Raw genomic sequence first — 12,351 nt, 5'->3', positions numbered from 1 at the left:
ATCGTTGACAGAATTTGCTGCGTCGCCAAAGAAACTCCCTTTGAAATATGACAAGTACAAGCATGTAATCATTTAAAAAGAAACAAATCTGATATGGCAAAGCCTAGCGCTGCAGAAAGCCCCGGCAGAGACAGGGCTCAAGGATGCTGAAAAACAGGATGGGACATGTTGAGTCATTGTGAAACTGTAACAGTGCATCAGGGACTGATAAACACAGGCAGCTCAGTCTCACAAGGGAAGAAGCAAGCTGGCTGTGGTGAACAGCTGACATTAAGCGTTCTTCAAATGCAGACATGGTAGACTTTAGACTACTAGACACACAAAATTAAATCCAACAGAGCCCGAAGTCATTGGGAAAGTGAGCCGATGACAGTTGGAGGCAAGATGCATTAGTGTGTCTTCAGTGTGACTGTCCAGAAAGGTTAGTATAAGTTACCTTAAAGGGTTGGTTCACCCAAAATGACCAGCACCTCTACTAATGAATTTCCTGGGGGAAACTCTGCATATGCTGCTCTAAAAGCCTCCACTCTTCTGGTTTCAGGCTTTCCACCAGATATGGAACCTGCATGCAGGGACTTGTTCCCTTTTAGACAAAGATGACTGAGGGCTTAGCATGGTCCACATGCCAAACTGCAGGAAATTTCCCCTCTGGTCTTGTGTGCACTGTCTGCAACAATTAAACTTGTGTTCATACTCTCTCTCTTTATAAATTTTACAATCTCGCTGTTGCACAGTACATGTTTTGTTGTTTTCGTCTATGTGTTTCCTTGTTCTTCTCGTCTTTACAATACATTGGAGAGGAAGTGATTAGGTCGGGTGTACTACAGACATTAACATGGAGCCGTGCACAGTGGACACAGCACACTCTTGGTCCACCACCAGCCACAATTACATAATTGTGGAGGTTTGTGGCTGCACGAGAGTGTAGAAAGTGAGAACCATGCAGTGGGCTTTAGTGAGGTTGGCCACTGATGTTGGGTAATAAAGCAGCGTTCAGACCGAGTTTAGCCTGCAACACAGCAGGGGTGTGCCAACGCAGGGTCGTCCGGCAAAAAAGTTGAACCTGGCTCAACTTTTGCTGCAACGCAACTTGACGTCATCTCGCAAGGTGCTGCGTACACATACATGAAAGCTCACATTTATGGTTGATTACTTTGTAACAACGTCGTATTTCTACTGTTTACCTCGCAATCATCAAGATGAAAGATAAATTAATTGCTGCTGTGATAACTTTCCAAAATTGTAAAATCCTGTCTCACAGTAGGCTACACCACTGTGCAGTTTTTGGTGTCCAACAAGCTGTCAAATTCATGGATCTGTTACTCAAACATACTTCATTTCTCACCGGTATCACGCCCCCGCAACGTAGCTTCTTGCGTTGTTTTAGCAAAGGGCCGATTTCGGTCTGAAGGCCTGGCTCGCAGTAAGATTTCCCTTCATTGGAACTAAGGGGTCTAGCCCAAACCATGAAATACATACCATATACTTTTGGCCAAATAGTGTACCATTCGCAGTAAGTAAGAAAATGTGATTTTATGTAATTTGGGTGAAAAGCTGCTTTAAATGAAAGCAGCTTCTAGCAGCATTTACACACATCAGTTACCTTTGTGTACTGACTTGCTGCCAGGCTCAGAGGCGCCTGCTGGGAATGTAAATGAACTACACTGATAACCATTTAATTGCCATTCCTGCACCCCCCACGCCCCCACTGTGCCCATGATTGGAGGAGACACTCGCCTGGCACTTTCCATCTCTACCTGTCACAGCCAATAAGTGTGTGAGGAGGACAGGTAGGGCCTGTCATGGTGTAATTGCTTGTTGATTGATTGATTGAGGAGCATGGGAACATATGGTGGGGCAGCGTCTCATTAACATCCAGGGAACGTTCTCCATCTTTCCCCTGAACTGAAACCTTCCATCACCTGCCTCCAGTCAAATGACGCTCCGTGCAGGGTGTTTCCCCTCATTACAAATACATTAGAGCTCGTTTGGACAGACGTGTCACACAGTCAGAGCTCTGGCTGAATGCCAACGGTGATTCCCGATGAAAAATTATGAACACTTGAACAAAACAGGGAGGTTTTTCACCTGAGTGAGGTCTCATTTTAATTGTTTCCCTCCAGGAGCGATTGTCTTTGGCCCTGACAGTGATGAATCAAAAGATGATGGGATGAAAGAGGACCAGGTGTGGAAGTGGAGGGCCTTGCTATTTTTTTTCTGATCCAGTCCACTGACACTGCTTCAGTTAACATTTTTAACACTACTTTTTGATAAAGCTTATAGTTAGGGTTGGCTTGGGTGAGCCCTGAACCATTCCTTAGTTATGCTGCTGTAGGCCTAGACTGCCGGGAGACTTCCCATGATGCATCGTAGTTCTGTGCTTTCTCGTTTCTCTCCTCTCTCCTTCTGTCGCTTTCAGCAGGTATTTCTGCCTCCAGAGCTGCAGAGTCTGGATCTGTGGTTGTGGGCCACCTGCTGCCCCCGTGTTCCTGCTCAATAGCCACTGCTATTAATATTGTTGCTATCATTATTACTATAATTATTTGTATTAATATTAATATTCCCACTACCATTACCATCTACAACTCTATATGGAACTTAAAAAATACAAACATTTTTAATGAATGGAAATGTGTGTAGATGTGTGTGTGTTAAGTACAGTGCTGCAAGAAAGTATTCCTGTGACTCAAAGTGTGTTCACTGAAAGACACCAGATGAGCTTTTGAGTCATGGTTGGAACAGCCACAACTCAAATGTTTCTCAAAACCAAAGGAAACTAGTATACTATTAAAAAAGGAAGCACAGTGAAAAAAAAAAGATCCTAGCCAGCCTGCACATACTGTGGTCATCCAACCTAAATGTGGTGCTGTGTTTTAGCAGGTGTGGGTGATGTGTTACTACAGGTATCTAGTTAATATCTGTTGTCCAATTTGATTAAACGATCCATGAGGCGCGATGGCCCGCTACGACCTGTAAGATGAGGGTTAAGTGACAGACGAAGGTATCAGTAGGCTACTTTTCTGGTAAGGTAATCAGTGAAGCACAGAACACAACGGTCCTTCAAAATTAGTAAAGTAAGGGAAAAACATGGTAAAGCTTGTTAATTAACCTGCTGCAGTTCGTTAGTCTTCCACCTCTATTTAGTTTTGACAAAGCAGTACCTTATCACTGTGATTTGAATGTTGAATCAATGCAAACATTTTCAAATGTAAAAACAATGGTCTTGAGATCCTCAATCTAAATAAAGACTTGTAGCAAGCCAACCTTCTTCCAAAATATGAACATAAATATTCTTAGAAACATAACTATTAGTTAAAGATTTTAAAAACCACATTTAAGGATCCCTTTAATATAAGTTACTCAGATGCCATAAATCTGCTCAGGGTTTATAATAGTATGATGCAGGATTTTGCAACTCTGGAAAGTTATCAAGGTGACAACCATTTTATCATTTATTGTGGCATTGTCCACACATCAGAATCCCATTTGGACAAATATGATGAATGTACTCATTTAAAGGACATAGTTTAGAATGTTTTACAGCTGCACTTTCTGATTTTGGCTGATACTTGCAAACTAGTTTACCCTTTTCAAAGAGCAGCAGAGTGATTTCACTTGCTCACCTCTTGTAAAAAGTCTGCACCACAGGAACAGGTCCTGCTATGTGCATGCTGCAGAATACTGTAGATACAGGGCTTTATTTTGGGGTTGTGGATTTGGTGTGCTTGCTAATCTTTTCTATTTACATGACTCATGCAGCACAGAAGATAAACAAACAAGCTGCTGAGAAAGTGTCCCAGAGTGCGCTGCAGACTGCAGGAGGCACAGAGTGAAACTGAGAAAGAGTAGGACAGAGGAATGTAGGACGAACGGTGATCTCAGTCCACTGAGTAGTTCAAAGTAGTTGCTCAGTATGTGAGGCTAATGTGCACCAAAACAACCAGCAACACACACAATCCTACCGACAGCATCTCACTGCAGTTGTGAATAATGGATGAGGGGAAACCTAGAAGGAGGAAAATCTCATCAATGTGCATCTCAGAATGCCTCATGTAGCTGAAGCCTTGGAGCGCTTCAGAGATTGTTAATGATCATTTGTGACCATTTTCTCCATTTTCTTTTGTCTCTGAACAAAGTTTTAACGGGACAATATGCAAGAGTTTTTCCTGCCTCATAGCATATAAGTACATAGAACAATACAGCCTGCATAGTAACTATTCTCTACATAACATCACTGCAAGGTGCCATTTCTTACATGAGGTCCAGTTGCAGTCTGGACTATTAATTATCATAATCAATTATGTCTTCATGAGTTCTTTGATAAATAGACAAATAAAGGTTCAGTAAAGTATAATGTGACTTGCTGTAAGTTTAAGAAATTTGATCCCCCCACTGTGCACATATAGTGCTGATGATGCACTATGACATCACCAAAACTGTATAATGAGTGAGTTACCTGTCAGTCCGCATGACTTCATGTTTACACCTCTTGATGTTTGTAATAAGTCAGAGTGAATGTGAAATGGATTCAAACTAAAAGGCAACAATGTATCTTTTTTGTCCCTGGTCTGGATCAAATGAGAAAAAAATAAAAAATACAGGTACGAGTTAAGTTACCTTAAACTAAATGAAATACTAATTTGTCATGGCTGCAGTTACATCTAGTGGAAAATTCTAGACATGTTATCATATTCTAGATATGTGTATCATTTTAGACACATTTCCTGGTAATTCTGACATAGCTTGTATTTTTGGACATTGATGGCTCTTGCCTCTTTGAATAGTGCACCATGTGAGTTACCCCTGATGAGTCAGACATACTTGACAGGCATACAAGTGTGTGTCTGTGTGTGTACAAAAATGTTTGACAATGCTAAGAAAAAGTCTGATTGGCTATGATCCTGACTTTAATTACATGAGTCCTTACCCTGTGAGTACAGTAGGATCTGCATCTCCAGTAGGGTGCAGGTGAACACCTGGACCAGGTTCTCCACTCCCAGCAGATTAAAGGCCTCTGCGAGGGGGAAGTCAGCCAGCGGCAGCTCCCCCAGCCCAGGCCTCTGGCACGCGATGGGCTCGTACACACCATGGAACTTGAGTGAGCGTCCTGGGGCGGGCAGCGGCACCTCGTACAGGATGTTGTGAACGTAGCTCTCCAGTGGCAGTGGGGGGGCAGTGGCTGCAGTAACAGCCCTGTGCAGCTGCGACAGGAAGCGGCGGCAGGCGTGCATGAAGGGCATGGGCGTGATCAGACACAAGGCCTTGGATACATAGAGGGTGTCCCGCGATGAGTCGTAGCCAATCGCCCTGCGAGACAAAGCGGATGAGGAGGTGGGGGAGTCGGCCTCGTCTAAACTGCTGGCCAGAGAGTCCATGCTAGAGGAGGAGGAGGAGTACGAGGAAGAGGAGGAGGAGGAAGGAGGGTTGACGGAGGCATGCTCTGCATTGTGCATCTGGTAGAGGGTCTGCATGGCAGAGCAGATCTGCGGGCTGGTCACCTCTTCGTAGAAGGTGTGGACGAAGCCGTAGGTCCGAGAGCCATCCTCCTTTGTGATGATGAAGGAGTGGAACTGCGGATCACGCTGGTCGGCCTGCGTCCTGAACGACAGGCCTTTAGGCATGCACAGCTGCAGGGAGAAGGAAGGGAACAGGAGTCAGTCACCACTTCAAAGCAGACTCTTCTCAATTCTAGTTCAAACCACTACTTTTTAAAATGGTGATACGGTCTTTAAAATGATTGTGATGGCATACGTTCGGTATGTTAGCTCTTCTTCAGTGTCAGCAGGTCAGATCTGTGGGGTGGGTAGCGGCATGCATGGCTGTCACTGTCTATTTTGATACTATCAGTGTGGGCCACCAACATCTTCATATTCTACATATAGTGTCTTTAAACTAAAAATTAGAGTAAAGTATAAGAGTAAAGTAGTCCCTTTTTTGAGCACATGCTACATCTAAAAGTATTGAATGGACCTGAAGACATTTGACAGACAGCAGGATCAGAGTATCAGGACAGTGTTAGACGATTTTCAGTTTAATTCACAGTTACAATGCTATTTTGTCCAAAGATTAAACTCGGACAACAAACAAGTTATGCTTCATCGTTCATTCTTGACCTTGGATAAAGCAGTTAACACAACAATCTCATCTCAAGGTCCATTTAATGGCTGTTCTGGAGCTTTTGATCACATCATATCAGATAAGATTCTTCATCTTATGAAGATCATGTGATATGATCAAAAGTTCCAGAACAGGTACCAAATGGCCCTTATGGTGAGGCTGTTATGATTATGCTATGGTATGGTTATGGCATGGACCATCCGGTTGTTGTACAGAGCGAGAGATTAGTTTCAGAAGTCAAGAAGTCAAGTGGGTTCTCAGGCGGTGTTGGACTCCCTATGGATTGTGAATGAGTTGCCCTCAGTTTTCTGCTGTGATAAGAGCTCATGAACATCGGGGGAACTACACCAGCGGATTTATTTCCCACTTTTCTGCTTCCATCAGTGGAATTATTAGGCATTCTGGTCCAAGGTGCTCTCACCGTTGCTCATGCAGTGAAACGACACATTGGCCAAGGAGAAGCGCGTAGATCGCACACCGCTCCCGGGAATATTTCTCTCCAACGTGCAATAAAGTGGATGAACTTCAGCTACTGGTGACAACTTCAGGCGCATACTCGCCAACCAGATACTGTGTGTGAAGCGGATAAACCTGTACTCCTTAGTTATTGTCCTTTAACAAGGGAAATCTCAGCCATGAACTCCCCACATACAGAAAGTTTATTAAGTGCCCGACCAGAAAGGAGAATATTCTGGATCACTGTTATACTACAGTAAGCAGTGCCTGTCACGCCGTCCTCCGCACTGCACTGGGACACTCTGACCACGTCATGGTCCACCTGATTCCTGCATACAGGCAGAAATTAAAGCTCTGTAAACCTGTTGTGAGGACATCAAAGCAGTGGACCAGTGAAGCTATGGAGGACCTTCGGGCGTGCTTGGACTGTACTGACTGGGATGTTTTCAGGACTGCTACCAACAGTCTGGATGAGGCTGTGACGTCATACATCAGCTTCTGTGAGGACTGCTGTGAACCATCGCGCACCAGGGTGAGTAACAACAACAACAAACCCTGAGGGACTACACCGTCTTGTTTTGAACAAACCCTGGTTCACAGCTAAACTCAGACAGCTAAGGTTAGAAAAGGAAGAAGCGTTCAGGAGTGGAGACAGGGACAGGTTTAAGGAGTCAAAGTGCAGGTTTAGCAAGGCGGTGAGAGAAGCTAAATGACTGTACTCAGAGAGACTACAACACCAGTTCTCAGCCAATGACTCTGCTTCTTTCTGGAGGGGGCTCAGAGAGATCACCAACTACAAACCAAGAGCCCCCCACTCCATTAATGACTTGCGCCTGGCCAACCAACTGAATGAGTTCTATTGGCGATTTAAAAGACAATGGGACAGTCCTGACACCATGAATGTCTGTACAACATGGCATGGCAATCCATCCAATAGTTTTTGAGTAGTTTCAGTCTGGACCAAAGTGGTGGACTGACAAACCAAAGGACCATCTCTAGAGCCAGGGAACTAGTATAGCTAAAAATCAGTTTGGTGATGGTTTGCAATCAACCAAAAATCTTCTTCAGTCAAGGCAGAACAAGGCTGATCGCTGTACTGGTATAAAGATAATCCTCTTGATTCAAGAATTTTGTGATTTTTAACCAAATCAATATTTACAAGTTTAAATAATGCTGTGACTGATAGCATTATTAGTGTGTGCTTCTGTGTGATGCTTTCACAACCAAACTCTAGGAACCAAATGTCAATTTTTTTACATTCGAAGCTTCTACTGAGGTTTTCAAACGAAGCTTCACCTTAAAAAAAAAACAAAGAAATCCTCAGAAAAAAATCCTCAATTTGAATGAAGTCATTCATCTTATTAAATGAGTTAGTCTTTTTTTGTTAAGTATGGTCAGAATGAGGAGGATTTGCTCGAGAGAGGAGATTGAGCGGCGTTAGCGAAGCACTGAATCAGAGAAATAAAAAGTTATTTTCTGATTGTTTCAAGCACTGCTCTGTGCCAACACACTTAAACACACATTCAAGTGTGTTAGTGCTTACTGCTCTGCAAACACACATACCACATACATATGTGTGAGCTTTGGAGTCTGCATACATGAACAAACTTACATTAATGATTGTTTTTTTAACCTTTTTTATACTTTTACTAACAAAAATTACACACACACACACACACAGGCCTGGTGACCTAATTGGATTATGCATGAGTCATGTGTCTCACTGAACAATACTGACAGATCATCTCTCCTCCACACACAGCCTGTGTCTAACATTAGTCAGCACCACGACCACATTCTTTATTTAGTTTTGTTGTCTAGAAAACTATTCTATTTAATGTGTTTCACAGTATGGAACATGCTCTAAATCTCACACAACGCGGTGATGAAATTTGGCAAGTGTCGTGTCAAATAAGTATTGACTGGCCACCTGGAGAACGAAATCTACATTTGACCTCCTGCTTATGTTGTTGCTATGATGTGAAAAAGGAATGGAGGACAACAGGAGCAGAGGTATGCATATGGCTTATTGTTTACAGTGCAGGAAAACTGCTGAGGCCTTTATTAAACAGTAAGAAGCTGTTGTCAGCTTAATCTATTGGTAAACGTTAACTGGAGCTCTCAGAGTGGAAATGTGTCCCAACTAAACGGGGGGAAAGAGTTTCAAAGAGTTTCCCCTCGGGGATCAATAAAGTATTTCTGATTCTGAAAAGTAAAACCCCAGTGGAGTGATCCTGTTTGTGGGGACTGAGCCATCAATGTTCTGTAAACCCCAGATTTCAGCAGGGGGAGATGGGAAGTGTGTGTGTTGGGATGGTAGGTAAGGTTCCTAACATCTTAAAATACACAAAATAAACTCAAATGTGCAATGAGGTGAAAATAAAGTTTATTTGAAGTGTCTATGATTAAAAAAAGAGAAAGCTGTTGACAAAAATCTGAAAAGCTCTTTTGGCTGTTTTGCATGCACCCTAATTTCAGATCGTCCTTTTCTGTTTACTGTCAAGTGGCGCAAGGTTTCGAAAAGCACCAGGCTTCAATATCTCATCACGAGGTAAAAATAACACCTAGGTAACATTGGGTAAGCTTTGTGTTAGAGGATGAACCTCGCCATGGATGAACATCAAACTTAAAAGTACCCGCACCATGTCATGCTGCATTAGCTATTGGCAGGTCGTTTGCTGTAACCATGTATATACAGACAACTATCAATCTATGAATCTGACGATCATGAGGCGAGATCTGACATTATAAGGAGGGCTTTTTTTGTATGAATTCTAAGCGAATTTATGGATATTTATCTGCAATGGACAGATACTAATATGAGATACTGATATTGAAGGTGTAGGCATAGGTTTATCCGAAGGTCCTAGGAGGCAATGAGCAGGGCAAGGGGCAGTGCAATAAGAGAGTGAATTTGGCTGAGGACAGAAGATGAGGTAATGCACAATAACCTGAGGCAGGAGAATATGAGGAGCCTCTTCTCTTTTGAGTGAAGATGTCCAGAAACTGGATTAAGACTTTTAGTTATCTCCTCCTTTAGCCACTCTCACTCCTCTTCCTGTTCTCCTCCATGCTAAGATCTCCCCTTCAATATAATCATGATATGGAATCGTAAAATATTTCACTAGTGCTTCCCAAAACCTCTCGAGCTGCTGAACGGTGCATTTCATTCACTGCTTTATCTGGTATACACTGGTCCTCATTCAGTTATTAGCTGTTCATCACTGTATTCATAACATTTATTCATGGTTTCATTTATCCATTCATTTGTGTGTCTATTAGTTGTGTGTGTGTTATTAGTAGTGATAGTAATAAATGGTTTACGTATAAAGTCGCTGCCCTTGGTTTTCTGTGACTGACATTCAGTCACTTTACCTATCTGTTCCTCTTGCTACCCGAGTTCAGGTTAACTCCCTCACAAAGCTAATTTGTGCGTTATCTCTTGACTGATCACCAAGAGAAACGGCTTAGTGTAAAACTGAGCTAAACTACATGTTAATGGTGGAGAATGGAAACTGCTGATGTTTCCATATGTATTTACTACATCTGCGTGTCCAGATTTGACTGAGTTATGACTATGAGAAGAAGGTGTACGGCCACTGACCCAAATTTAAGTGAGGAGAAAAAAATATATGTTGGATCCCATCTGTAACTTTTCATCTGTTCATATCTAAATAACATTCATATTCAGTTACATCCCTAATTAGATTAATTGTAGGAATCCATTTCTACAGTTATGTGGTTGTGCTCAAAAAAAGAATCAAGATGCCAACAGCTGATGTGTGAAAAACTTAAACTAAGACAAAATCTCAGAAAACAAAACATGCACAAACACACAGGCCAATTCAAAGATAGAACAAGAAACTACAGAAGCACAGAAACATGCTTAAATGTCTTGTACAGGTCATGCATTGTCACTTGATGCAGTAGCTTTACACCATTTTCAAAGTATTTCAAAGTAAGGATCACATTCAGACACCTGACGCATCAGACAACTGAAAAACTCACTTTTGCTCCATTCACAGTATGGTGACAGATTAGAGATTTCTAATGTTTTAGGGATCCATTTGGTGGTTGAAAACATTGGCTTAGTGTGTGTGTGTGTGTGTGTGTGTGTGTGTGTGTGTGGTTGGGGGCTTTACTGGCAGGCCTGCAGGCACAGGAAGTGTGATTATTCTCCCCCATTCTCCTCCTCTCTCGCCTCGCAGAGGGAGGAGGAAGAGGGGAAATGAGGGGCTGTCGAGGTCACAAGACATAGAAAGAGACAGAGAAATGTTGCTGTTTCTACAGAATGTCTCTCAGCCGTCACCCTCGACAGCTCACAATCATCCGGGTGTCGGGTGTCAGACGCCGCACTGCTGCATAATGACCCGTTTCCATGCCAACGTAAGGCGAGAACCGCAGCTGAATTATTCAGCAGTGTTGACGCCAGGCCGGGTGGAAAAATAGGCGGTTACCTTCCATCACAAGAGAGAGAGAGACACCCAGAGCCCAACACCTCACACACACACACACACACACACACACACACACACACACAAACCAGGGTCCCGTCAAGGTCACCGCACTGACAGTTTAGCACCTTCAGCAGAGCCTCATCAAGCACTCATCACACTTTTCAAAAACAAAAAAAATTCAAGGACTTTTCAATAACTCTCAAGGTCTGGTTTTGTGAAACAGAAGGACTAAAAATCTGCATACTTCAGGGTATGTCACAGAACAGTTTCATTAGAGGTCCCTATCTTCTCTATTAGACGTCCTGGTGTTTATTATGAATCTCTGAACATCATCTCTCATCGTGGTTGTCTCTTCGGGATGTGAGATGGTGATACATAAAGATGAACTCTGTGCTATAATACTCTGAATTACTTTCAAGGCCATTCATTCAATTTCAACGCAGGTTTTTGTATATTTCTCTCAATTCCATTTCATACATGTAAAACATACCAAAATATCAGCAGATCCTATTTGCACTGTAACCATGGATGTACAGACAACAATCACCTGGATTACTTTGATACTGAAGAAAAAGTATAGATTTTATGAGGCAAGATCTGAAGTTCGTTTTAGAGCAGATTTATGGGTGTTTATCCTCGAAAACCTGCCTTTGCTGAAAAGAGTAATTCCTCTGTTTCCTGCAGTATGTGAACGATGTCCGTGAGCTCTGATTTGACTGAGTTATGACTTATGCCATTTTTCCTTGTCAGAAACAACTGCCTCTGCCACTTTTCATCCAACTCCTCGACATGAAACATCTAAATTGAGACAACAGAACTGAAATAGGAAGATGTTATCAATGCAGCGCTCCATGCAAAGCTCTCTGGGTAATTCCACAGAGATGGGAAGGAATTTATTATCACATACACCTATCCCTTGAGAAAGCACTGTGCATCTTAATGCAGGCCCTATATGCTCAAAATGTGTGGTTTCTTCCTTAAAAGGAAGCCCCAAACTACTAGTTTAAATAAACCACAGTCTTTCCCTCTGTAATGATCCCTCTTCCTGCCCTGCTGGAGGTACTGTTGGGCTCAAATAGTTCTGCTTATCCTAACTCATCTACTCATTTTTCCCCATATAATGGTACAATCCACCTACCATGTTGACAGCATCCTGGTCGAAGGGGTTCCACTCCACGTTCTCAGGGTAGCGTGCCAGAACTTTGGATTTGAACGTCCTCTTCAGGGGGCTCTGCTCAAAGTTTTCACCTACACAGATGACAAGACATTGGGACAAAGACAATGAGGCAGCGGTAACACAAACGGTCAGAACCACGACTAC

At 42.7% G+C, this 12,351-nt stretch overlaps 1 protein-coding gene across 7 annotated transcripts in view; it reads right to left on the bottom strand.

Moving 5' to 3' along the window:
* dennd5b (DENN/MADD domain containing 5B) overlaps positions 1-12,351 on the bottom strand; it is a 92,277-nt gene that overhangs the window by 43,868 nt on the left and 36,058 nt on the right. For all 7 annotated transcript variants that reach the window (XM_044185904.1, XM_044185898.1, XM_044185900.1 and 4 more), the window contains 2 exons: positions 12,169-12,278; positions 4,928-5,627 (listed from right to left, as the gene is read on the bottom strand). In XM_044185904.1, the coding sequence (XP_044041839.1) occupies positions 4,928-5,627; positions 12,169-12,278 (810 nt within the window). The remainder of the gene's footprint in view (positions 1-4,927; positions 5,628-12,168; positions 12,279-12,351) is intronic.

This window comes from Siniperca chuatsi, linkage group LG23 (assembly GCF_020085105.1).
Source record: "Siniperca chuatsi isolate FFG_IHB_CAS linkage group LG23, ASM2008510v1, whole genome shotgun sequence".
In the NCBI taxonomy this organism is placed as follows: domain Eukaryota; kingdom Metazoa; phylum Chordata; class Actinopteri; order Centrarchiformes; family Sinipercidae; genus Siniperca; species Siniperca chuatsi.
This window is presented reverse-complemented; position numbering and strand designations above follow the sequence as displayed.